Raw genomic sequence first — 27,515 nt, 5'->3', positions numbered from 1 at the left:
TAAAACTAAAAATGCCACTGGCTTCTTTAATTGGTTAAAAGCACAAAATGTAACAGGCAGAAGGTCTGTTTTAAACAAATTAAAAAGCTGTGGTTTTTTTCCCAATTCTCCCCCAAGTCAGATATATACACACCCACAAAAATGGTGTGTGAAGGAAAGCTGTCATACACAAGAAGTTGTATCCTGAATTAAGAGAAATAGCTGTTGAAACAGGAATTAACACAACAAGGTCAGCAATAGGTTAACAATTTTAAAAATTGAGTCTTCAAATGCTGCATGGCACAAAGCTATGTGATATAAAGTACTGCTGGGTAGGAAGAAGTCTGTATGGCTAGCAAAAATGCTTTTCTAGAAAAGCAAATCAAAACAACACGATCAGCAGACCTAGGAGGCTAAAGCTAGATATCAGAGCTACAACTTCTCATATCTGAACTAGAAAATCCTATTTATCCAGAATGGACTAAAATTTCAGGACAAAACAGGGACATTTTTAACATATCTTACTTTATCCATTTTAAGTTCTCTGCTTCCTTCTCCCTCATCCCAAAATTCAGCATGATCCAGCAGAAAGATGGCTGCTTTTAAAATTGGCTATTTTATTTTTCTTTCTGTGGCAAGACTGTCGTGGAGCCTGGATATTTCAGGCTCATATGCATCCATGACTAGTGTCCCGCTGTGGTCAAAAAACTTAGCAATGGACTTGGTGAACTCGGCCTCTCGCTGCTGCTTTGTTCTTCCACTGATGAAGGTCAACTTCAGAGTATATTTGTCATCAAACCTAAGCAAAGATAAGAAGTCAAAACCCAAACATAGAGATTCAACTAGTAATACTAGAGCATCAACTGTTTTTGAAGAAAGGACTGAGCTGGCTACTGGTGCTGTAGGTCACACACAGATCTTTTAAAAAAAAAAAAAAAAAAAAAAAAAAAAAAAAAATTCCAGAGGTTCCTAATTGCCTTCAAGATACAAGTTCTGATTCATTGGTACTACCATGTCTGCCTTACTGTGCACCTCCTTTACCTTGTCATAGACTGTTCAGTTATACAGACCACTCCTCTTACCTCTGGACTTTGCCCTTATTATGCTAGAAGGGTCTTCCTAGTAGACATTTCTCTCCCATCTCACCGGACTAGTTCCCATTTATTAATATTAGGGCATAAAGTTTTCTGGGAAAGCCTTCCCAAACTGGGTCAGATGTCTCACCTTTGTCATACACTGCACCATCAATCGTCAATTCAACTATTAAGCACCTATCAGATGCAAGGTCTAATGATAGCTCCCATGTGGTCAATGAAATTACCTACTGAAAGGATGTTTGTGTATCTGTGCTCTTCGCTAAACTCAGAGATTCTTGAGGACAAGAATTCTGTCTTATTTGTTTTCTACTCTTAGTTTAGCACTTGGTAGACAATCAAATTTTTATGAATAAATGAAGAACTCGTGTTTTCACAGATATTCACCAATTCTAGGCTGCTCGGTGCTTGTTCTCTATAATCAATCTAGTTCCAGGTTCTACCTTATTCTAGGACAGAGGGTATCTTTTACTATATGAATTCTAGAGATTCTTTACCTACACCTTAAGGTACCTTGAGGTCCTTTGCTATATCCACCAATTCAAAAGTGTTAATAAAAATCAACCTCTGGCAGGCTGACATTCCTCCCCTGACCATGACCTAACAGTTTGTCTCCATTTAATTAGGGCACATTCAGTAGATTGTCAAGCTGTTATTATCCTTACGGAAGCAACTGCTTAAGCGTGTTTCTGCATGTTTAAAATAGGAAAACTACCACATAATTTTCAAGATCACTGCCATGGTTAAAACAGTACCTATTATTAACCAGTGCTCAAAAAAATCATAGCTCAATAAATTATTGTCTAAGAAATAACAATTGTTGGTAAGGATGTGAAGAAAAAGGAACACTTGTGGACTGTTGGAGAGAATGTAAATTGGTGCAGCCACTGTGGAAAACAGTATAGAAGTTCCTCAAAAAATTAAAAATAGAATTATCATATGATCTAGTAATTCCACTACTTGGTATTTGTCACCCCACCCCCCCAAATGAAAACACTAATTTGAAATAGCCCTGTATTTGTTGCTGCATTATTTACAAGAGCCAAGATATGGAAGCAGCCCAGGTGTCCATTAACAAATGAATAGATAAGAAAGTCACAAAAAAGGGATGAGATCCTCATTCAGGACAGACAATATGGATGGACTTTATGGGTATTATGCTAAATGGAAAAAGAGGAAGACAAATACCACATCATGTCACTTATATGTACAATCTAAACAAAACAGGGGCGCCTGGGTGGCGCAGTCGGTTAAGCCTCCGACTTCAGCCAGGTCACGATCTCGCGGTCCGTGAGTTCGAGCCCCGCATCAGGCTCTGGGCTGATGGCTCGGAGCCTGGAGCCTGTTTCCGATTCTTTGTCTCCCTCTCTGTCTGCCCCTCCCCTGTTCATGCTCTGTCTCTCTCTGTCCCAAAAATAAATAAAAAACGTTGAAAAAAAAAAAAAACAATCTAAACAAAACAAATGAATAAACAAACAAAAAGCAGAATCAGGCCTGTAACTACAGAGAAAAAACTGATGGTTGCCAGAGGGGAGGTAGCTGGGGGATGGGCAAAATATGTGAAGCGGAGTGGGAGATACAGGTTTCCAGTTATGGAATAAGTAACAGGGACAAAAGGCACAGGAGTATAGTCAATGTACTGTGACAGCACTGCATGGTGACAGATGGCAGCTACACTGGTGAGCTACCTACAGAGCTGTTGAATCACTATGCTGTACACCTGAAATTAATATAACACCATGTGTCAACCATACTAAAAAAAAAAAAAAACCTTGGCTAGCCAGTTATTCCCAACCTGAATAGCTGTGAGTGATGGTCTTTAAACTATTTTCAACACCTCAAAACTTTTCTCAAACTCCAGCCAACTGCTGTTAGTCGATTTCCATAATTTGGGACTTTTAGGCCCAGTTTCACTGGCAGTTCCATGGCTTTGATGGTAGGACATGATCTGATGAGTTGTGATCTGATGCACTTTAGAAATAAATACTCATTAATATTTTATTATTATATATTATAGAACTTACATGTAATATATAACAATTACATCTAAAATATTTTCAGGAAAATATAAATGTTATTATATAATAATTATGTAATACTTATTCAGTACCAACTACACATGTCAAGCAGTTTCAGATGCTAAGGATATACAGCAGTGAACACAACAGACAAAGCTGTGTCTTTTGGGACTTTAGCGTATATGAAAGAACCAACAATAAAACAGAAAATATGATGTCCTTTTAAATATAGTAGGCACGAAAAGGGTTCACTAAGCAGATATTTAAGCAGAGCCCTAAAGAAAGGAAGAACAAGTTTTCTGGAAAAAGAATAATCCAAGCAACGAAACAGCAAATGCAATAGCCCTAAGGCAAGAACATGCCTCGAATGTCTGAAGAACGTGATGGAATGAGAGGAGAGCCACAGGAAATAAGGGGTATGTGTGCTTATGTGCGGGGTGCAGAGAATAGATGAGTATAGACTTCTAAGCTGGACTTAGGAGTTTAGATTTTTCTCAGAGTGACAGGGTTTTGAATGGAGGATTGAGTTGAAGTGCCTTATGCTCTAAAAAGATCACTCTGCCTGTTGTACTGGAAATAGACTATGAGCAGGGAGAGCAGTTGTGGAGGTCCATGAGGACATTATTATAGTGACCTGAGAGATGAGGGTAGCAGTAGAGATGGCAAGTGATCAGACTGAATATATTTAGAAGACAGAGCTGACAGGATTTGCGGACAGACTATTGGAAAGACTGAGAGAGAGGAGTGAAAATGACTGAGTACTGGCCGGAGTAAATAGGAGGATGGAAGTGCCATTTATTGAGATGGGAAAACTGGGGGTAGAACAGGTTTGGATGAGGGATAGCAGGCTTAGGTTTTGAATATGTTAATTTTGAAATGCTAAATAGGATCCAATGTCAAACAGAAAAGTGGAGTTCAGGATAGGTCTAGGATGAAAATACAGATTTAGAGATTTTCAGTATAAAGATGGTATTTAAAGTCTTGACAGTCTAGATAATATTACACTTAGTGAATATAGATAGAGAAGAGGTGCTAGGAACAAGCACTAGTGTGGCATTTCAAATTTAGAGCTGTTCCTTCAAATACTGAAGAATCACAAAAGCGACCAGAAAAGCAGACATTAAGGTATGAAGAAAATTAGGAGATTATGGTATCCTAGAAACCTAGTTAAAAAGCAAGTGTAACAAGGAGTGAGCGATTCACTGTCAAATGCTGATTGAGTACAAGGATGAAAGAGATATAAAGACAAACAGATCCAAGAGATACAGAGAGAAGAAATGGGGAGCAGAGAAATAAGACCATGTGGGGAGAATAAGGAGAACAAAACCAATTTTTTTAGTTGGAAGAAATTACAGCATGTTTGTATGCCACAAGAAATGATCCAGCAGAGAGGGAAACATCATGTAAATGAGAAGGGAGAGAAGCTAGTGGATAAATGGAGAGGAGGCTTTAGATGGGAACTCCGGAAGAAACAGACTATGATGAGCACCACAAGCAGGTAATGATGGGGGCTTCTGACTGCTTTGATTTTCTCAGCAACAAAAGAATAGGAGGATAAATATGAGAGAGTAGGATAGGTATGAAGACAGAGGAGAAGGTATAAAAGGTGCTTTAGGACAGTGAGAGTAACTGGACTACAGAAATGCCAGGGAACCGAAGATGGGTAAGGAGGAAGTAAGACAATAAAAGACAAAAGAGACAGTGAAAAGGTGGGAGGCTCAATGCATTAGATAGAGACAGTGAAAAGGTGGGAGGCTCAATGCATTAGAGATGCCAGTGAGGCTGAAGAACCACTGGGACAAGAGAACTAGAAAAATTGGAAGCAACGGTCATAGAGCGGGATACCGAAACTGAAATCATTGAAGGTAATTAGTTACCAGTATCAGCAAGGTTTAGGATATGTCCAGGGAAGTAAGTGTTTGAGCCATGGTAGAAAACAAGATGATCAGAGGAGAGGCCAGTGAACAGGAATTATCAACTATTTGGATAATGAAATCACCAAGACTTCCAAAGGAGCTATGTTAGAGAGAATGCCAATGAGCCAGGAGCTATCTTCTTCTTCTTCTTCTTCTTCTTTTTTTTTTTTTTTTTTTGCCAGGAGCTATCTTCAAGGAAAGAGAAGAGAGTCTATATTTAAGTGCAGTGAGAAGGAACAGAGGTGGCATACCTCCTCACCACAGGAAACAATAATGTGGCAGCTGGTAAAAATCAGCAGAGAATGTGGAAAAAACCAGAACCCTCGTGCACTGCTAGTGGGATTGAAAATGGTGCAGCTATTACAGAAAACAGTCTGGCAACTCCTCAAGCAATTAAAAGAGTTACCGTATGACCCAGCAATTCCTCTGCTAGGTAAGTTACCTGAGAAATGAAAACATTATATCCACACAAAAACTTGTAGGTGGACTGTTTATAGCACCATTATTCACAATAGCCAAAAGGTGGAAACCACTCAATGTCCATCCACTGATAAATGGATTAACAAAACGTGGTATAGCCATGTAATGGAATATTTGGCATAAAAAGGAATAAAATATCGACACTTGCTACACCATGGGTGAATCTTGGAACATTATGCTAAGTGAAAGAAGCCAGTCACAAAAAAGATCATGTATTGTATGATTCCACTCACATGAAATATCTGAAACTGAGAAATCTATAGAGACAGAAAGCAGATTAATGGTGACTGAAGGCTGAGGGAATTGGTGTGGGGGGGGGGGGGCAGGGGAGCAGATAGCTAAAGGGTACAGGGTTTCTTTTTGAGATGATAAAAATGCTCTAAAGTTGGCTGTGGTGATGGTTGCAATATCTGAAAACACACTAGAAACCAATGACCTGTACACTTAAATGTGTGAACTGTACGGTACGTGAACTATATCTCAATAAAGCTGTCAAAAAAATGAGAATGTGTGTATGAATGAGATGAAATGCGTGAATGGAAATAATGAAATCAAGATGCTGCTAGGGTCTAGAATTCTACAACTGTTTTAGGGACCTGCCACAAGGTACACACTTATGATGGCTGAGTTCAAAGGGCAGCTGGGGGCCCTGCCAGGAGAACCCAGCTAGAACATCAGAATCATATTCTGCTCCTCCTCATAGGCATTGGCACAAGCCAGTAAGGAGAGGCTGTTTGGTGTTGATGCTATGCTTACCATCATATATGTGAATAACCATACTTGTAATTTGAGAGCCTACTATGTGCTAGGAACTGTCCCATGTGTTTTTAGGATAGTGACTAAAAGCGTGAGTTCTGGGCTCAGATATGGGCTGGAATACCAGCTAGAATTTACTTTTGGGCTCTAGGAATTAATTAAACCCTTTGGGTCTGTGTTCTTACCTATAAAATGGGTGGTTCTAAGATTTAAATGAGATAATGCACTTGGCACGATACCCAGTATATGGTTAACGCTTCACCAACGTTTGCTATTTTTATACTTGGTATATGTACCAGCTGGCATCTTCCCAACAACTCTATGAGTCATTCTTGATCCGGTTTTGACTAAAGCTCAAATAGTTTACATGATATACCAAACATCATACAGCTAGAAAGAGATGAGCTAGAACTTAAACCCAGCTCTGGATACCTAAAAAGACCTCAGGTGTCAGTTGTACTAAGTTATACCCACAGCTGGTCAGGAATTTGGAAAGGTGATTCTCTGAGTTGCCCAGTACATTGCTGCAAAAATTTCTGACTACACAGACTGTAGTCAAGATCACGGAAGATATAGAAGCTAATGGGGTTCTTCAAAGATAATTCACTTCACACTTTTGGCCTTCTTAGTTCTGCATTCTAATTGGCTCCGTTTATTGGCCACAAGGAAAGAGACTCATTCTTCATCCTTCTACCAAAGTACTTCCTCCCACAGTTTATCCTCAGAGCACTTCTGTGATAATACAATCTCAGAAGTACAATGTTAGGAAAAACCTTCTAGACCATTCATACCCCTTTCTTCATTTTACATGACTGGTACTATGATCTGCATGGAGTAAGCATACAATAAAATAGTCTGTTGAAAATGACTCAACTCCCAGAGAGAATCCAACAGCAGAATTTAATAGTCTTTGAGGACAGTCATACCTTTTGAGACTGGAGGACAGTTGCCAAATATCATCAGGATCCATTCCTGTAGGATCTTTCCTGTGGGCCACAAGAAAGATGCTCTTCTCCTTATATGAGGTATAAATGGTCAGGATCCCCATCATCACAAAATAGGTTCAGATAAAGTTAAGGAAAAAACACACAAACACACACAAAAGAACACACATATATACATATATATCTGTACGTGTGTGTGTGTGTGTGTGTGTGTGTGTGTGTGTGTGCATTTTTAGTGTTGGGCACAGGGGAGTCATTACCATTACATATGGAACTGACACAATTATAAAAAATACCATGATCATGTTTACTTTAAACACCAAACAAATGAAATTTTATCACGGTAGTTCTCTTGGGAGGTCATATATTTACAATTATGTCGCTCTCATTGTTTAAACCTCTTTTGGAATTCCTTTGGGGATTGTCTCCAGAACCTACAACATATTCTCTGGAACCACCTTAATGGTGAAAAAATTCATACTGGGATGATTTATCTGATTACTGAAAGAAGTCAAGGTGCCAATTCTGGGACTATAATTTGGGATCAATTTGGAGAATACCATTTTTAATCAGGGCCTGCTTTATTAAATGGCTTGCTAGAAGAAAAATTCCCAAAGTACATTTTTTAAGAACTATTTCAGGGACACCTGGGTGGTTTAGCTGGTTAAGCACCTGACTCTTGATTTTGGCTCAGGTCATGATCTCACAGTCATGAGTTCAAGCCCCATAGTGGGCTCTGCACTGGATGCCGAGCCTGCTTAAGATTCTCTCTCTCCCTCTCTCACTGCCCCTCTCTGGCTTGAGCACACAAGCTTGAGCACTCCCTCTCTCCAGCTTGCATGCACACAAGCACGAGCTCGCTCTCTCGTTCTCAAAAAAGAAAAAAATCTTTGTAATTCTGAATGTCTATTGCATATATATGTAACTGAGCAGCATTCAAGCAGACTCCGGTAAGTTCTTCTTAGCACAAGATCACAAAACAACTTCCATTTCAAACCCAGGTCCTCCAGCTCCAGAATAGGATTTAATTCCACTGTTATACAAGCCACACCTCTACTCATGCTCACTAACTCTCAGTCCAGCCCTTCAGCTTCAAGGAAACCTGAATCTCCAAAATCTGATCCTTTCCTAATATCCCAGAATGAGTGTCTTAAAGCAAACTGGGTCCAATGGAAATGCGGTAGGCTAGAAATGAGAAGAACTGGGTTTCACTATAATGTGTGGTTTGCTATTAGGCACTCACACATGGATTATAATGACCTCTACATTAACAAGTAAACAGAATTAAAGATAAAATAACCACACTAAATCTAAAATATCAATGATAATTACTACCTACAACTACAGATGCCCATGGCTCATACTGTTAAATTCTAACAGTGGCAGGCCCCGGAATCAAAGTTTGTTTTTTGTAGGGAGCAGGGAGGATGATCAGTAGAGATTCTAATAAACAGTCACTAGAGAACAAACCTGAGCATAGATAAAGGATATGATACGACACACAAAGCCAGAACAGGCTTAGATTCTGGAAAGGGGTGCATATAATCCCAGATCAAAGCCACTATGGCAAAGAAACAGGAGATGGTACAGATGGTGAGGCGACCGTCAATCAGACCAAAATTCTCCACATACTTGTACTTTTCCAGAAGTACCTAGTAAAAAGAACAAGGAATCAAGCTCACAGAATTGCTTCCTTCCTAGTACCTGTTTTTAGTCTTGATTTCCATGTAAAAGTTATATTAAGGATCATATAAATTACCAAGTAGTTCTCTCCAATCAGGATTTCACCACTCTAAGCAAAAAAGACTCAAGCTGTTCACAATGATCCCAGAGAAAAAGTTCATTAACTTCTCATACATTTTGTTTTTTTTTTTAATCCTCAACTTTTCCTGTGGGATGAAGGGAAGTTTCTTTTCCCTTTTTAAATAGAGAGATGACCAACCATGAATGAATATCCTATATTCCCCTCAACCCTGTTGGCTCTAGGCTAATTAACCTCAAAAACAATAAACTACCAGCTTTCTGTAATTCAAAAATTAGAGAATTTGACAGAAGCTTGAGGTAGCTAACATTTTAATGCATATTCCCTCATAAAACATTAAGGATTTTAGAAACTGCTTTATGGCTCAATTCCTACAACTAAAAACTACGGTCATTCCCAGTCACAAAAGAAAAAGATCCTGCAGATGTGCCATAAGCTGTACATATGCTAACAGACTCCCTACCTCAAGAAAATACTTTTTTGGAGCACCTGGATGGCTCAGTTAGTTAAGCATCCGGCTTTGGCTCAGGTCATGATCTTGTGGTCTGTGAGTATGAGCCCCATGTCGGGCTCTGTGTTGACAGCTCAGAGCCTGGAGCCTGCTTCAGATTCTGTGTCTCCCTCGCTCTCTGCCCCTCCCCCGCTTGCACTCTGTCTCCCTCTCTCAAAAATAAACAGACATTAAAAAAATTAAAAAATTTAAAACAAAAAAAGAAAATACCTTTTTGGCAGAATCATCCAAAGAATTCTTCACAGCGGATCCATCCCATTTGTCAATTTTTACAGGCTTATCATCAATTTTCCACTGTAAAACAGAAAAGTTGTGCATCACCAGGCATGGCATCTTATTGAAAGTAACATGAACTACTTCCTTAAGTGTTTAAAAAACAACAACACAGGTCCCAAATAGTGTTCACTTTAAAGACTCAAGACAGTAAACTAAGACCTAGTACCTAACTGCAGTTTCAACTCCCCAGAAATATATCCAGTTAATACAGGAATTTCCTGTTCAGCACTAGGAAATTTACTGATAGGCCCCTTCCATTCACTTATGGGTGATCTTGCTTAAAACAATGGCTTCTTTGCTAATAATTTCCTTTTTTCCACTCCCTCTCTAGCTTTAAAAATCTTTGTTTCTGTAGCCTTTTGGAGCTCCCCTCTACCCGCTAGATGGAATGCTGCCTGATTCATGAATCGATCAATAAAGCCAATTAGATCTTTAAAATTTATTTGAAGTTTTACTTAACAAGACCATCTTTCAAGTACATGTAACATTTACTCTTTGTCCTCTGATGTTACACAGCTAAAAGACAAAACACTTAAAAATGAAATTGAATGAGATTAGGTCACCAGAATCAGGTGGTACTCATATGATGTTGCCAGTCTTCTATGCTAGAAAGCTCAGTCTGGGCTACAGAGACTACAGTGTGAACTCACATATCCCATCCCCATTTCACCCAAATGTGGGAATAGGGAAGAACTCCACTTGTTCATCCTTTCATTCTGTGACCACAAAACTCAGACAATATACGCCCATGAACTTTCAGACACTAACAAGATGAGGAACATCTCTTTTAATACATGTTCATCAGCTAACAACTTTTATATTTTACCAGTATGTCTTAACTGTAGGAAAACAGCAAATCCAGTGTAGTCTGTTGGAAAGAACATTTTGAATTAAAAATCAAGTCCTATTATTAGTTAGTTATAGGACTTTGGACAAACTCCACTTCAATTTCTCTCATCTACAGAGGTTTAGAAAGGTTCTCCAATACTGTGCTAGTTAGAAGCAAGTAATTGTCTCACACATTGCTGGTAGAAATTCAAAATGGTGTAACACCTACTAAGGCAATTTAGCACCTTGGATTCCACTTCTGGGAAATTGTCCCTATCTGCATACACAGGAAATAATATACAAGGCTACTCACTGAAGCAGCATTTGTAACAACAAAAAGTAACTCAAGTACTCAACTATAGAGGACTGGTTAAACAAACTTGTAGTGTACCCAGATATCTTGAGAAGGTAGAAGGACATGGGTGGGACTGACTCTTTAATGTATGCCTTTTTAATTTTTAAACATGTGAACATTTCATATAGTAAAAACAATTCTCAAATGTAAGTGATTCCATGAACAAAGCTTAAGTGGAACAGGGTGCTACAAATAATCTGATAAACCTGTCTTTTATAGATCACAATGCCCAACTTTAAAAAAATTTTTTTAAGTTTTTTTTTTTAATGTTTATTTACTTTTGAGAGAGACAGAGACAGAACATGAGCTGGGGAAGGGCAGAGAGAGAGGGAGACACAGAATCCAAAGCAGGCTCCAGGCTCTGAGCTGTCAGCACAGAGCCCAATGTGATCTCACAAGCTGAGATCATGACCTGAGCCAAAGTCAGATGCTCAACCGGCTGAGCCACCCAGGTGCCCAGCAATGCCCAACTCTTAGTTTTTTATATCAAGCGAATACCGCATTTCATAAAAATTACAAACCAGCAGGCCAATACAAAATTGGAATAGATTTTACAGAAAGAGAACAGAACTTCATATTTATCTTTCTGATTGAGCACAAGTTCAGACACTGCATATGAGAAATAAGGAGACAGACTAAACATCTGTAGAAATATAATACAACAAACTTGTTTTTTAAAACTGTGAGCCTACGTACTATTACACAAAAAAGAAAAACTGTTCTGTGAAGTTTGTTAAGAGAAAAAACATGAACTACAACAGCCATACTTCAAGTGATTAAAAGTCAATCAAGGTTTTTTGCCTTTGGTGTCTCATAAAAACAAGAACTTTCTTTGAGAAAATTACTCATGGCAAATACCATTTTGATAACAGCAAGCAAAAGAAAGAACCTGCACAGCCAGAATTCATAATTAAAATTATTTGTGAAACAAAGTCATTAAAACATTTTGGGGTCATTCCAAAAAGAAAAAATCATATTCTCATAGACACTCAGCTACACATCACTATCTGCAGTACATTAAAGAAACATGCCTTTACAACTTAGAGGATAATTTCTCAGCAATCTGGGGGGATAAAACACAGAAGCTATTACAGCATGTGCTGAAATAGCCCCAGCTCTACCTCCACTGTCTGGCAGCTAGAAGCAATCTTCAGTAAGTGGCACAGGAACATTTCCACTGACTCACAAAGTTTATGATTTCTGAAGAGATGGGAGCATCATCCGTTTTGTGTGCATGAAAACCTTTAGCCTATTCAGAGAAAAGAGCATCTCTGCTATAGTACAGAGACACATCTAGAAAAAGGGCAGGAGGGTGGACATTAGATGCTTACTTTTCTGACTTATTTTCTGTCATTCTCAAAAACTGCTCAACTAAAATGTATACTACTCTTCCATTTTTCTCTCTCCTGCTATTCAGAGCATTTTAAGAAACTTTTTTTTCCCTCTCTCTCTTATCTTCTTACACCATAAGGGCAATTGCTTTCCTTTTGTAATAAAAAGACAAAGCAAAGGTTGGTTTCTTTCATATGGGACCTCACAGGATAAATTACCAAGAAAGGTCTGTGCAGAAAAGAGATAAGATAGGCCTGAGACCGCCATCCTTACAAAGGCCTGCTTCAAAGGCTGGCCCTTGCTTGGTATTTGGAAAGTTGGCTGGTAAACAGTGACTTACACGGATATAAAACTTTCCCTAACTGGTAAGAGTGGCTCATTGTGCTTCAGCTGTTTGTATAAATGATGTAGTTTATGCTACACACGAGTTTTCTTTCTAGGAGTCTGGAATTTTGCCACAGGCTAGGCAGAGGGTGCATACTTAACCAGCTCCCAGTAAAAAACCTGGACACTGAGTCTGTAGTGAGCTTCCTTGGCAGACAACACTCAACACTCCATACGTACTGTCACATCATACTGTTACTGGAGGAATTAAGCACAATTTCTAGGACTCTACTGGCAGAGGGCTCTCAGAATTTTGTACTTGGTTTCCTCCAGACTTCATCCTATGCACCTCTTCCTTTTGCTGAAATAAATCTTGCCCACAAGTAAAACTACATACTCAGTCCTGTGAATCAGTCCTAGTGAATCACTTGAACCAAGTGGACTTAGGGATCCCTGATACAGGCAGTACTGCCAATTAAGATATAGCAATGCTGTAACTTCACACAATTCCTCTTTCCCACACTCCCTCTTGCATGGTACAGATACATGTATACTGGGCCCAATCAACAATCATAGGCATCGACTTTAAGACCATTGCTATTGTCAATTCCCCTCCTCAGACACTACTTTTATCTCCCTTTGGCTGAATTCACACTCACATTAATTTTCTCTGCTCCCCCCACCACCATCTTTTTAATACATCATAGTAGATCACTAGTGATTTGGTCTTATACCTTAATTTTGGCTAGATTATCCAAACTGTACATTATAATCATAAATGCTATTCACAGATGAGTCATGTATTATACTAGGATTACTTTTTCTTTCCTGATAACTTTTTGTTTTCCTTGGAGCTACTGTTGTTTTGGTTGTTGTTTTCAATGTATTTATCATCAATATAGTGATATTTCAAATTCTCACCCAATTGTTTAAATTTCCTGTCAATATGTGTGAAAGTATTCATCATTCTGTGAATTTCATCTTTTTGGAGTAATTGGTCTTAGAGCCTCCTGACCTGCTTTGATCTGGGTGGACTGCTTTCCAGTCTTGCTGTATAGCTATCATCCTGGAATTTCCCTTCACTATCACTCTGGGGGTTCCCATAACCTCCTCTTGGGATGGACCCCCTTTTCTTTTCTTTTCTTTTTTAATTTTTTTTTTCAACATTTTTTTAATTTATTTTTGGGACAGAGAGAGACAGAGCATGAACGGGGGAGGGGCAGAGAGAGAGGGAGACACAGAATCGGAAACAGGCTCCAGGCTCCGAGCCATCAGCCCAGAGCCTGACACGGGGCTCGAACTCACGGACCGCGAGATCGTGACCTGGCTGAAGTCGGACGCTTAACCGACTGCGCCACCCAGGCGCCCCTGGACCCCCTTTTCTTAGATACCATGTCTTACTCTTTTCTCAGTTTACTATTCCCTTGATCTGGTGAACACATCCTCTAGTGGGTCCTTGAAAAATGCACACGGGAAATCAATTTTGAGACTACACATCTGAAAACATCCTTTTAGTCTACCCTCACAATTAATATAAATAATTTCTCTTCAAAAAATTTAAAGTTTTATTCCATTATCTCAAGAGTTTAAGGAACTCCTGAGATTCCTGAAGCCATTCTGATTCCTGATCCTTCATATACAATGTTCTTTCCCTTACAGGAAGTTCTTTATGTTGTGTGTCTAAAAATTTCAGGATGATATCCCTTATGCAGGTCAATTCGCATTCACTGTTAAACTGCTAGTACCACTGATAGGCCTTAAGCAGATTCTCAATATGGAAACCAGTGTCCTTCGGATTAGAAAACTAGAGTCCAGGGATATTAAGCATCACACAGCCAGTAAGTGACAGGCAACTAAATTACTTAGGGCTAACTTATAAACACACGGTTCACCATAAAACTGTCCCTTCTTCAGTGATAGAAACTTACTTTTACTTGCCTTAATCTCTGAACTCAACCCCAAGGCAGATTCTGTTTGTGGCCTTCTTCTCAAAGACATACTATATTCAAATCAGAACCTAACTGAATTTAGATTCACTACAGATGTAGGCAAATGCATTCTTTCTTCACTTAATAAGGCAGCCCTTACTATGCAAAGGAGCACAATATAGTGGTTAAAAGATACAGCTTTGGAGTCAGACTACTTGAGTTTTAATTCTCACTTTCCTATTTAATGGATGATATTGGGCAAATAATTTAATCTTTCTTTTAATGTTTATTTTTGCAAGAGCACATAATTTAATCTTTCTATAGCTTTAGTTTGCTCAACTGTAAAATAAAGATAAAAATATCTATTTCACACGTTAGTATGAGGATTAAATACTGTAATTAAAAAACAGCAAAATGCCTGGTACACACAAATAGTTATTAAAAATTAGCTACTGTTGTTGCTATTAATTATGCAAAGCTAATATACTGCATCACAGTTAGCTGGATTTATATAACATCCCCCTCACTGGGTAACAGGGACTACATGTTTTACATTCTCAGAGTCAGGGACATAACATAGTGTCAACAGCTACTTCTTGAAAAGATGTCTAAACAATCTTATAAAGAAAAAAAGGAAAAGATTTCTAAAATGTTAACTTTCAGTTTAAATTTAACAAATGTATACGTGGCTGAAGTAATCTCACTTGGTTCTTATCCACAGAATTTGAGGGAGGTATAACCAGAGCTATTACTGAGTGCACAATGTGTCCTATATATTGTGCTAAATGTTTTATATACACCATCTCTTTTATTTATTTTTTAACGTTTATTTATTTTTGAGACAGAGAGAGACAGAGCATGAATGGGGGAGGGGCAGAGAGAGAGGGAGACACAGAATCGGAAGCAGGCTCCAGGCTCTGAGCCATCAGCCCAGAGCCCGACACGGGGCTCGAACTCGCGGACCGTGAGATCGTGACCTGAGCTGAAGTCGGACACTTAACCGACTGAGCCACCCAGGCGCCCCTACACCATCTCTCTTAATCCCTATGATAACGCTACTAAGAACAATTACCATCTGCTATGGACAAATGTTTGTGTCTCTCCCTGCAGATCAGATGTTGAAATTCTAACCCCAATGTGATAGTATTGGGCTATGGGCCTTTGGGAAGTAATTAGGTCATGCGGGTAGAGCCTTCATGGGAGGGATTAGTGCCCTTACAAAAAGACACAAGGGGCGCCTGAGTGGCTCAGTCAGTTAAGCGTCCAACTTCGGCTCAGGTCATGATCTCACAGTTCGTGGGTTCAAGCCCTGCATTGGGCTCTGTGCTAAGAGCTCAGGGTCTGGAGCCTGCTTTGGATTGTGTCTCCCTCTCTCTCTGCCCCTCCCCCGCTTACACTCTGTCTCTCAAAAATGAATAAATGTTTAAAAAAAAAAAACAAAACTTTTTTTTCAAGAACATGAGAGCTTGTTTCTATTCTGTTTTCCACCATGTGAGGATCCAAGAAGGCTGTCCGCAAGCAGAAGGGCCTTTATCAGAACCCATGCCGGCACCCTGAACTCAGACTTCCCAGCCTCCAGAATCATGAGATAAAGATTTCAGTTGTTTGAGCTACTCGTTCTATGGCATTTTTGATAAGGCATCTCAAACTGACTAACATCCTTCTTTTATAGATAACAATAAGGGTTTTAGAAATTTGCCCAAAGTGACAGGAAGTGGTAAAGCCAGACTCAACGGAGTTTTCATGATTTCAAAACCCATTCTCTTTCTCATTATTCCACACTGCTTCCCACAAAGTATAAGGTGCTTCCCACAAAATATAAGGAAAGGAATTATTAGCTATCAAAAACAAAAGAAAAAGACATAAATCCCTGAAGTGATAGCCGTATAGAGGATCCTGATTCCTACCTAATAAGTTATAGCTAACATAAAAAGAATCTAAAAATGATTTTAATCTTGAATATACCAACAAAACCCACAAAATAGATTTTGAATTTTCCATTTCCCTCCATTTAAAACCAACCGAAATTTAACTGAAAATATAGCTCAAAAAGTCCCATTTAAAATAAATCACTTCCTTGTCAGTACCAACATTAAGAAATAAAAACACTTTATTGGACCAGCATACCTATTGCCAGATCTAGACAGCTAACCAGTCCACAGAAAATATGCATTTTTTAAACTTTTTGTTAAAGTGTATTTATTTGGGGGGCGGGGGGGGGGGGGCGGGAGGGGCGGAGAGAGAGAGAATCCCAAGCAGGCTCTGTGCCACTAGTACAGAGCCGAATGTGGGGCTTAATCCCATGAACCATGAGATCATGACCTGAGCTGAAGTAGGGCACTTACCTGACTGCACCACACAGGTGTCTCAAAAATATGCATTTGATGGTTTTGACTAAACATTACAAAGACTCATTTCAGTTACAATTCTCTGCTGCAAATATGAATAAAAAGTTCTACAGAGATACTTCACTGCAGATATGGCATTAAGAACTTCACTTTTCGGGGCGCCTGGGTGGCTCGGTCGGTTGAGTGTCCGACTTTGGCTCAGGTCATGATCTCACGGCTCATAAGTTCGAGCCCCATGTTGGGCTCTGGTGCTGATAGCTCGGAGACTGGAGCCTGCTTCGGATTCTGTGTCTCCCTCCCTCTCTGCCTCTAACCCATTTGCATTCCGTCTCTGTCTCTCTCAAAAGTAAATAAGCATCAAAAAAAAAAAAAAAAAAAAAAATTAAAAAAAAAAAAAAGAACTTCACTTTTCTAAGGACTTCAGGAGGGTATTAAACATAATCCAGGTCTTGAGAATATGTAAATAGTACAGGAAGGTATTTTTTGATTTAACCTATTTAAGGATTACAGGCTTTTCCTGTTCCCCATGCATCTTCTGGCGTTAAAGGCAAAAAAAGGACAAAATCCTTGGTCATTAAAGGTATGTCCAGCAAAGCAAAATTGTGTTGAGTATTAAATAACATAAACACTTCTATTTTCTTATTCTAATAGCAGTGAAACAGAAATAAGTTATGTAGTGATAAAGATCTCCATGGATTGCTTCATGAAGTTCCTTAGCTTCACAAAGGCCAGTACACAAAGCTTGACAAAGGCTCAAAAGATTCCTGATTCACACTGAAGAGATGAAGGCTACCGGAGATTAGTGCCAATAGAAGGACCTTGCTCTGATTTACAAAGAGCTGAGTATGGCTCTAAGAAAAACTAACACTTTTTCTCTCCCTTCTTTGTAAGGTCTCTCCCAGTTTAGAAAGGGGATATAGGCTCCAAAGGAGGAAAAGTAGTAGATGAGGCACTTAACAGGGAGTATATCCTAGATAGTCTTGTTTAGTTTACTATGTTAAGGGACTTGGACTTTATTCTGAGACAAACAATTGAGAATACTTTAAGCAGAGGAACAAAATAATCAAATTTCTGTTTTTTAAAGTCATTTTTAAAAATATTTATTTTGAGAGGGAGGGAGGGAGAGGGAGGGAGAGGGAGAGGGGGAGAGGGGGAGAGGGGGAGAGGGGGAGAGGGGGAGAGGGGGAGAGGGGGAGAGGGGGAGAGGGGGAGAGGGGGAGGGGGGAGGGGGGGAGAGGGGGGGAGGGGGGGGAGGGGGGGAGGGGGGGAGGGGGGGAGAGGGGGGGAGGGGGGGGAGAGGGAGAGAGAATCCCAAACAGGCTCCACACCATTAGAGCAGAGCCCATGAAGCTCAAACTCATGAACCATAAGATCATGACCTGAGCAGAAATCAAGAGTCAGATGCTTAACCTACTGAGCCACCTAGGTGACCCTAAAAGCCATTTCTAGTGGCAACCTGCTAGATGGTCTGGAGAGGACTAACAATGGAGATAAACACATCAGATTCAGATGACTGATTAAGATGCAGGGCCTAAATAAGAGCAACAGCCAAGGGATAAAAGAATTCAGACTTAGGTAACTGAGCTAACATGATTTTCTAAGAGAAGGTACACAGATGCAAAAAGGAGAAATACCCATTTGTACATGTTGAGTTTGAGATGTTTAAATTCCAGTTATACGGATTTCAGAATTTTCTAAACCAAAATAAGGAGATTATGAAAATTGACGGTAAAGTCAAAAGGCGAGATTACTATATAAGTTGGAAATATGGACCCCCACCACCCATATGAACACATTTAGCAAAAGATGAAAAGACAGTAAGTTCAAAATAAGAAAAAAATGTTCAATCTGGGGAGAAAATGATGTCTGTCTTGAGAATGTGCACCATCACCTAACTTAGATCCCAACTCGGAAATACCATGATATCTCAAAGAGAGAGATTATAGCTCTTGGCAACAATACTTAATTTTCAATTTCAATCTATTTTTTATAAAAATGACCAAGAAATACTGCAAAGAAAATTACTTAATTTTCTTTGATGAATGAGTGGCTTATTAACAGCTGCATTTATCACCGGAGTTAAGTTGGAAGTTAGAAATTACCATGTGTTAATTATGAACATGAACATTAGTGGCAACACCAGAGAAACTGGAAGTAGACTGACTCTGGCTATTTAGTCTAATATGCCTATGAGATATCCATGTGAAGATGGCAAGTAGACAGCTGGACACAGAAGTCTGGGGCTCAGAGGACAGATCCAGGTTGAAAACACATATGTGGAAGTCATCAACTTACAGATGTATTTAAGCCATGACACTGGTATCTCCTTGGGATGAGTATAGATAGAGGAGAGGGGTTTGCCAATATTTACGGGTCAGGAAGAAGACAAAACAGTAACAATAATACAGAGGCCAATGAAGGTGGAGGAAAATCAGGGGCAAATAATCTTCTAGAAGCCACATTAAAAAAAAGAGAAAAGTTCAAGAAAGAAGTGTTCAGTGAGTCAAATACTACTGAAAGGTCAAATAATATGAAAAACTATTAGTGAAATTTGACAAAACAAAGGTCAGAGCAGAGAAACAATGTAGGCAACTGCTAAAAAAAAGGGGGGGGCTGGACAGATGGAGATTGGTAACATCTGTGATATCACTCTTAAATAATTGTGAATGACTGGCTAAGAAAATAGTAATAATTTGAAAACTTTAGAGGATACTCCATAAACACTGTAAATACAAAAAGAAATGAGTTTTTAAAATTGATATAATTCACATACCATAAAACTCACCATTTAAAAATGTACAATTCCAAAAAATGAACTATTGGGACCTCATCAAGATAAAAAGCTTCTGCACAGCAAAGGAAACAATCAACAAAACTAAAAGTCAACCAATGGAAGGGAAGAGGATATTTGCAAATGACAGATCAGTTAAAGGGTTAGTACCCAAAATCTACCTAAGAATTTGTCAAACTCAACACCCAAAAAACAAATAACCCAGTGAAGAAATGGGCAGCAGACATGAATAGACACTTTTCCAAAGACATACAGGTGGCTAACAGATACATGAAAAGATGCTCAACATCACTCATCATCAGAGAAATACAAATGAAAACCACAATGAGATACCACCTCACACCTGTCAGAATGGCTAAAATGAACAAGTCAGGAAACAATAGATGTTGGCGAGGATGCAGAGAAAGGGGAACCCTTTTGCACTACTGGTGGGAACGAAAACTGGTGTAACCATTCAGGAAAACAGTATGGAGGTTCCTCAAAAAATTAAAAATAGAACTACCCTATGACCCAGCAACTGCACTACTAGGTATTTATCCAAAGGATACACAAATGCTGATTCGAAGGAGCACATGCACCCCAATGTTTACAGTAGCGCTATCAACAAGAGCCAAATTATGGAAAGAGCCCAATTGTCTACTGACTGATAAAGGGATATATATGTATATATACATAAAGGGATAAAGAAGATATATGTGTGCACACACACATAGGAATATTACTTGGCAGTTGAAAAGAATGAAATCTTGCTTTTGCAACAACGTCAATGGAACTAAAGTGTATTATGCTAAGTGAGAACAGTCAGAGAAAGATAAATATCGTTATTTCACTCATATGTGGAATTTAAGAAACAAAGCAGATGAACATAGGGGAAGGGAAGGAAAAATAAGATAAAAACAGAAAGGGAAGAAAACCATAAGAAACTCTTAAATACACAGAACAAACTGAGGGTTGCTGGAGGGGAGGTGGGTGGGGGTCTGGGCTAAACGGGTGATAGGCATTAAGGAGGGCACTTGTTAGGATGGGCATTGGGTACTATATGAGTGATGAATCACTGGGTTCTGATTCATACGCTGTATGTTAACTTGAATTTAAATAAATTTTTAAAAATAAATAAAATGTAAAAAAAAAAAGACAATGTGCAATTCAGTGGTTTTTATTATACCAAGGTTGTGCAATCATCACCATTAATTCTAGAACATTTTCATCACCCTAAAAAGAAACCCCATAACCACAAGTATTCATTTCCTATCCCCTGCTCCCTACAACCACTAATCTACTTTCTGGGCACTTCGGTTACTTCTACCTCTTGGTTGTTGTGAATAATGCTGCTATGGTAATTCGTGTGCGAGTTTTTATTCAGACATATATATTCAGTGCTCTTGAGTTTATACCCAAGAGTGGGATATACTGTTATATGGTAATTCTATGTTTAACTTTGAGGAACTGATAAACTGTTTTCCAAGGTGGCTGCATCATTTTACATTCCCACCAGAAATGTAGGAGGGTTCCAATTTCTCTACATCCTTGTCAACAATGGTTATTTTTTTCTTTTTTTTAATTATTATTATTATAGCCATCTCAGTGGTATCTCACGGTGGTTCTCATTTGCATTTCTCTAATGACAAATGATGCTAACCATCTTTTCATGTGTTTACTGGTCATGTGTATATCTTCATATGGAGAAAGGTCATTCAAATTCTTTATTCTTTTAGAAATCAGTTTGTCTTTTTGTTATTGAGTTGTAAAATTTTCTACATAGTCTAGATACTAGGCCCTTATAAGAAATAGGATTTGTAAATATTTTCTCTCATTCTGTGGACTACCTTTTCACTTTCCTGATAGTGTCCCTTGACACAAGAGTTTTTAAGTTTGATGCAGTAAAAAATAATGAGTTTTGAGATATTAAAATTCTGCTTCCAGGATGCTTGGGTGGCTCAGTCAGTTAAGCATCCAACTCTTGGTTTCGGCACAGGTAACGACCTCATGGTTTGTGGGTTTGAGCTGCCAGCACAGAGTCTGCTTGGGATTCTCTGTCTCCCCCTCTCTCTGCCCCTTCCCTGCTCAAGCTCTCTTTCTTTCTCAAAAATAAACATTTAATTAAAAAATAAAGTTTAGTTTGCAAGACAATGTTAAAAAGCCAGCACCTTGTTTCTTTAAACACACACACACAATTACAGCAATGCCATAAAACTATTCATCTTCTTTGTCAGAGGTAGGTCAGGGTCCAGACATGCCACCCAGAAATCTGGCAAGCTAAGATACCATGGAGGACAGCAAAAGGTGATACGTGACCTGTCTAAGGACACATGGTTGATATGTAACAAAGCCAAGACTTGAGCCTAGGTCTTCCAACCTCAAAATAGACACTCTTTTCACTACTGCAGTAGTTATCACATGGCCTGCTCCAGTATGAGAGGCAACGTACTTAAGAAGTAAGGTAAGAGCACTGGATTAAGAACCGGGAAGCCAGGTTTGAGAACTGTAACCAACTCAGTGTGTCAGCTTGGGCAAGTTGCTTCATTTCCCCCTCTTCAACTGTGTCCGTGTCTATAAAATGAGGAGGCTGGCACAGATAAGCTTCAATGGCTCTTCACTATAAACATTTTAGAGAAACCACTACCGACTAAACAGAACAGTTGGAAACAAAACAAACAAAAAACTCTTAATATATCAGAACCAGAAAGGATTTATAAAATAATCTAAGATAGTAGTGCTTAACCCGGAGGTAACTACTAAAATGTAGAGGGGCACCTGGGTGGCTCAGTCGGTTAAGCGTCCGACTTCAGCTCAGGTCATGATCTCGCGGCTGGTGAGTTCAAGCCCCACATCGGGCTCTGTGCTGTGACAGATCAGAGCCTGGAGCCTTATTTCTGATTCTGTGTCTCCCTCTCTCTCTGCTCCTCTTCTGCTTGTGCTCTCTCTCTCAAAAATAAACATTAAAAAAATATTAAAATATAGAGGAAATAAATATGTAAATAAATAAATAGCTATATGTAAAAACATGCAGCTGTCCAGGTCCCACCTCCAGAGAATCTGATTCAGGTCTGGGATGAGGTCCAGAAACCTGTATTTTTAACCAAAACCCCAACGGAGTCTGATGTCTTCATATCGTGTTAGGAAAAAATAGGAAGCTGAAGCCCAGAGTAACCAGCTAATTAGCAGCAGCTATATATAGACAAATAGATAAGTGCTTACTATATGCCAGATATATAGTGCCAGACACCTTCTAAGGTAAATATTATTATTATTCCCACTTTACAGATGAGGAAACTGAGACACAAAGAGATTTATTAACTTGCCAAGAATACATATCTGCTAAGTGGCAGAGGCAAGATTCAAAGCCAGACATACAGCCTGGCTCCAGAGCCTTTGTTCTCAACTACTAAGGTATAAAAGCTGTGCTTTAAGATCAGGATGAACAGTCCAGCCAGGAGACAAAAATTCAGGTATGAAGTTAAAAGGGTCTGAATATAGTTTCTAAAAAACACAGTTTAGGGGCGCCTGGGTGGCGCAGTCGGTTAAGCGTCCGACTTCAGCCAGGTCACGATTTCGCGGTCCGTGAGTTCAAGCCCTGCGTCAGGCTCTGGGCTGATGGCTCGGAGCCTGGAGCCTGTTTCCGATTCTGTGTCTCCCTCTCTCTCTGCCCCTCCCCCGTTCATGCTCTGTCTCTCTCTGTCCCAAAAATAAATAAAAAAACGTTGAAAAAAAATTTAAAAAAAAATAAAAAATAAAAAACACAGTTTAATACCACATTTTAATAGCCAAAACAATTCATCCAGGAGATAAAAATCCATGGACAAGGCTAAAAGGATTTGGATATAGTTCTGGAAAGCATGGTTTAATACCTATGTCAATTTTAATAGCTAAAACAATTAAGCAAGTAATTTTTCTTTACAGCCTGCTATGTAGAACAAAATGCTTTGATGTATTTTGTGGGCAAAAAAATCTTACTGCAATAATCTAAATTATTCTGTGATAGAAGTTGAAAAATTATATTTGCATAGTTATTTTTAAGATCAGGAAGGTAGAATTGCTTTGTTCTCAGTTTCATAGGCACAGAAATTCACATCTGCTTACAGAAAGCTAGAAGCACATTTGCATCTCTTTATTACATTTCTTCACAGGAAGTGCCACTACAGCTGCAGGAAATAAAAATAAAAGCCCTTAAAAAAATCAAGACAAATAAAATTAAAGAGGCTGTAAGGTAACAGCCTCTCAATCCCACAGAGCAAAAACTTATTTATTCATTTAGATCCTGCTCCACTGAGAATAACATTTTTCCCCATGTTTCCCTTCCATAGTACCCTCAGTTTTCAGACAGAGGCACCATCTCAAAAGCAGTTTCTGATGATGGAGGGAGCAGATCTGAAGGTTTTTTGTCTGCTAAATTCAATGCTGTAAGTATTTATTCTGTATTGATCACCTCAGAGAACTATAAGAACCTTTCATGGGAAACTGGACAAATACAAATTGGTAGAAAAATACAAGACAGTAGGTCAGGTCATATTAAATGACAGTTTAATTCCCATGTGCAATAAATGCTAGAGAAATTAGAGGAACAACCTGATGTAAAGCTAAAATAATGTTTTCTGAGAAAAAGCACCTAAACACATCTTGACTTATTTTCTCTCCCCTAGGTCCCTCACTTCTTGGGTTAATTCTGCCGAGTGCTCCTTTGTGAGGCCTTTTATCTACTTCTGCTGCTCAAGTTGGGGTTCTCATCACCTGGTCATTTTCTCTTTACAGCCATTTACAAAGAACATTTACCAAACTGTACAATTTAATATTAACAACAAGCCTATAATACATATGGGAATCCACATTGTTTACATAAGGAAATTCAAGTTCAGTAATACCATGCAACTTATCCAAGGCCATGTGGCCTTTATCATGCTGCACTAGAACTCAAACTTGCCTTTCTTTTTAAATAAATCTTATACGCTAGTAAGGTATAAGGCCTTATCAGAAGACTTTTAATTTCTACTTCAACTTATCTAATTTTCCAAAACCACTGTATATAGTCTCAAAACCTTCAACAGCTTCCTACTCTTACTCCAAGCAATCCATTTCCTCTTCAATCTGATTCTACCTTCATGTCACTACAGGTCTCTTAGGACAGTCCACAGTCAACTCACCACCCAAAACATCAGGCACCATCTGCACTACCATTTGCTCAAGGACATTCTTACCTAGTATGCTGTCCTCTCTTCAAAAATAAGGTACTAGTTCCACTCTCAGACATGAACGAGGTCTTCCCCTGGGGCCCTCACCCGCTTATCAAGTAGATCTCAGGGATCGTTCTCTCTTGCATTTGAACTTCTGTAAAAAGCACACATCTGAATACACCAAATACTTTTAATATATTGGGTACCTCCATGTCCTATAATCAGCTATACTGAGTTACATTATTTTTTTTTAAGTTTGAGAGAGAGAGAGAGAGAGAGAGAGAGAGAATGAATCCAGGCTCCACACCGTCAGCACAAGCCTGACGTGGGGCTCAAACCCACAAACTGTGAGATCATAACCTTAATGGAAATCAAGAGTTGGACATTTAACCGAGTAAGCCACTCAGACACCCCTCTGAGTACTTTTTTTTTAAAATTTTTTTAATATTTTATTTATTGAGAGAAAGAGAGGCAGAGCATGAACAAGGGAGGGGCACAGCGAGAGAGGGACATAGAATCCGAAGCAGACTCCAGGCTCTGAGCTGTCAGCACAGAGCCCGACGTGGGGCTCGAACTCACCAGCCGTGAGATCATGACCTGAGCCGAAGTCAGACGCTCAACCGAAGGAGCCACCCAGGCACCCCCTGCCTCCAGTACTTTCTGACAGAATTCTTTATGTTTTCCTTTGCCATTGAACATATGTATTAGACACTATAGGTCAAAGAGATCATTCATGTATATCACCTCATTTGATTCTCCCCAAAACTGTACTAGTTCAGATGAAGAAAAGTAAGCTTAGTGAGGTTAACTGACTTGCCAGGCCTCATACAGGGTGAAATTAACAAAGCTACCTCAAAGCCTAAATCTTATGATCCTCAAATCCAGGTTCTGCCAATAATGCAATGATGTTGTATACTTTTCAGTAATCATTACCTTAACAGAAACACCCATGCGTAATGTTTGCTGGTAATGATCTAAACAGAGGGTAAACAAGAGCACTCAATGGGACAGGATAAGCACAGGCTGTTGAGATGCTCACCAGCAGAAAAGCAGGATTTGTGTACAAAAATGACTATCAATTCCCAATACTCTCACGTGTCTTGGAGCAATTTACCATCCCACTTCCCAGAACATGTTCTCCTCTCTTAAAAATGATTAAGACTGGGGTGCCTGGGTGGCTCAGTCGGTTGAGTGACTTCGGCTCAGGTCATGATCTCACTGTTAGTGAGTTCAAGCCCCATGTTGGGCTCTGTGCGGACAGCTCAGAGCCTGGATGGAGCCTGCTTCAGATTCTGTGTCTCCCTCTCTCTCTGCTCCTCCCCACTTGTGCTCTGTCTCTCTAAAAAATAAATAAACATTAAAAAAAATTTTTTTTTAAATTGGTTAAGACTGTGAGAACCATGTGACTCAAAACCAATGACACTTAGAAGCAAAAAGACCTGGATCTGAACCCCTCAATATGATCATATATTCATTTCTTAGGCACCTACCATATGTTAGGCACAAGGAATTCCAACAAAAGCTGCTTTCGATTAAAGCAAGAAATCCTATTTACTATATTAAAAGCTCCATACTTAGTATTTCTCATCAAACTGGCCCAGGGCCCCCACAATGAGAGAACTGGAAGGGACTAACGCACTTTAGGCTAAGTCCCTCATTTAACAGATGAAGCAACAGGGAGAACAAAGCATTATTTGAAGGTCACACAGCTAATTAGAGGCAGAACCAGTACTCCTTGCAAATGTTTTTAACAAGATTTTCTGCAAAGGGCAAGAAGGCCCAACAGAGGAGTTTTCCCTTTTTCTTTTCCTTTAAGCCTTTGTTGCTAGGACCGCAGTTAAAAACAAAACAAAACAAAAAAAAAAAATGGATTGGCGGAGAGAGAAAGAGGCAACCTAGAGCATGCAGCAAGTTCACGAATCCGACTCATTGACTGCAATTAGTGGCAGGCATAGGGGGAAAAAGAGGGGGGAGTGGGAAGAAAGCCAGAGAAAAAACAATCTCAAAGGCTTCCTGTCATCCCAATAAGGGAAGTTCAGTAATAGCAGTACCGTGATAAAACACCCAGAAACTTGAGTAAGCAAAAGGTCAAGGAGCACTTAGAATCTGCAACAGCACCCAAGTGTGGTGACCGTGATGGGGAGTTTGGGGACTACTGACTTCGAGTAGCTGCTTTCATTCCTTCGGGCTTCAGATTTCCCAGTGAAATGGGCACATCAACTGTGACCCCCAGCACCTCCGAGGAAAACGATGGCTGCATTGAAATGTGGGAATAATCAAATTATCCCAAAAAGCTGTGGTAGCCAGCGTTAAGGACCAGGCACACTTCCAAGAAGGAAAGAAAACCTGAAGGGAATGAGGCAAGGTTCGAGTTATGGAGATCGGGCTACAAGCGCCCGTAGGGTTCCCAGGGTGGGCCAGGGGAGGACAACCCGCTGAAAAAGCCACAGAAGAAAAGGGGGGCGGGGATGGGAAGGTGGAATCGCTGCCTCCCGGGCCTCCCCAGGTCTCGGCTGTCCCCCCAAAGCGGCTCCTCACCTTATCCAACAAGCCACTGCGGCTACTGCCTGTCCCGCAGCTGGGACCACCGCCAGCCCCACTGCTGCCTCCTCCACCACCAGTCCTCCCGCCCTGTGCAGACGCCGCCGCCATCTTGTCTGCCTCAGTGTCTCCCTCCCCTCCTACTTGTCCGAAGCCGATTGGCT

The 27,515-nt window shown here is 39.7% G+C and overlaps 1 protein-coding gene across 1 annotated transcript; it reads right to left on the bottom strand.

The window, feature by feature from the left end:
- SPCS2 (signal peptidase complex subunit 2) lies at nt 1–27,495 on the bottom strand. The gene is made up of 5 exons (XM_081790330.1): nt 27,349–27,495; nt 9,671–9,754; nt 8,680–8,839; nt 7,170–7,305; nt 1–778 (listed from the first exon to the last, which is right to left on the bottom strand). Exons 1-5 carry the CDS (start codon nt 27,460–27,462, stop codon nt 592–594), a joined length of 681 nt encoding a protein of 226 aa, XP_081646456.1. The 5' UTR covers nt 27,463–27,495; the 3' UTR covers nt 1–591.
- Nucleotides 27,496–27,515: the final 20 nt, after the last annotated feature.

This window comes from Panthera onca, chromosome D1, assembly GCF_046562875.1.
Source record: "Panthera onca isolate mPanOnc1 chromosome D1, mPanOnc1 haplotype 2, whole genome shotgun sequence".
Lineage (NCBI taxonomy): Eukaryota > Metazoa > Chordata > Mammalia > Carnivora > Felidae > Panthera > Panthera onca.
Note: the sequence above shows the minus strand (reverse complement) of the source record. Positions and strands in the feature narration are given on the sequence as shown.

Coding starts and splice junctions, on each gene's coding strand:
- SPCS2 (XM_081790330.1), bottom strand. CDS start 27,462: ATGGCGGCGGCGTCTGCACAGGGCGGGAGGACTGGTGGTGGAGGAGGC. Junction 7,306..8,679: donor TCTGGCTTTGTGTGTCGTAT/CATATCCTTTAT, acceptor ACTTTATCTGAA/CCTATTTTGTGATGATGGGG. Junction 779..7,169: donor CTGTCCTCCAGTCTCAAAAG/GTATGACTGTCC, acceptor ATCTTTGCTTAG/GTTTGATGACAAATATACTC.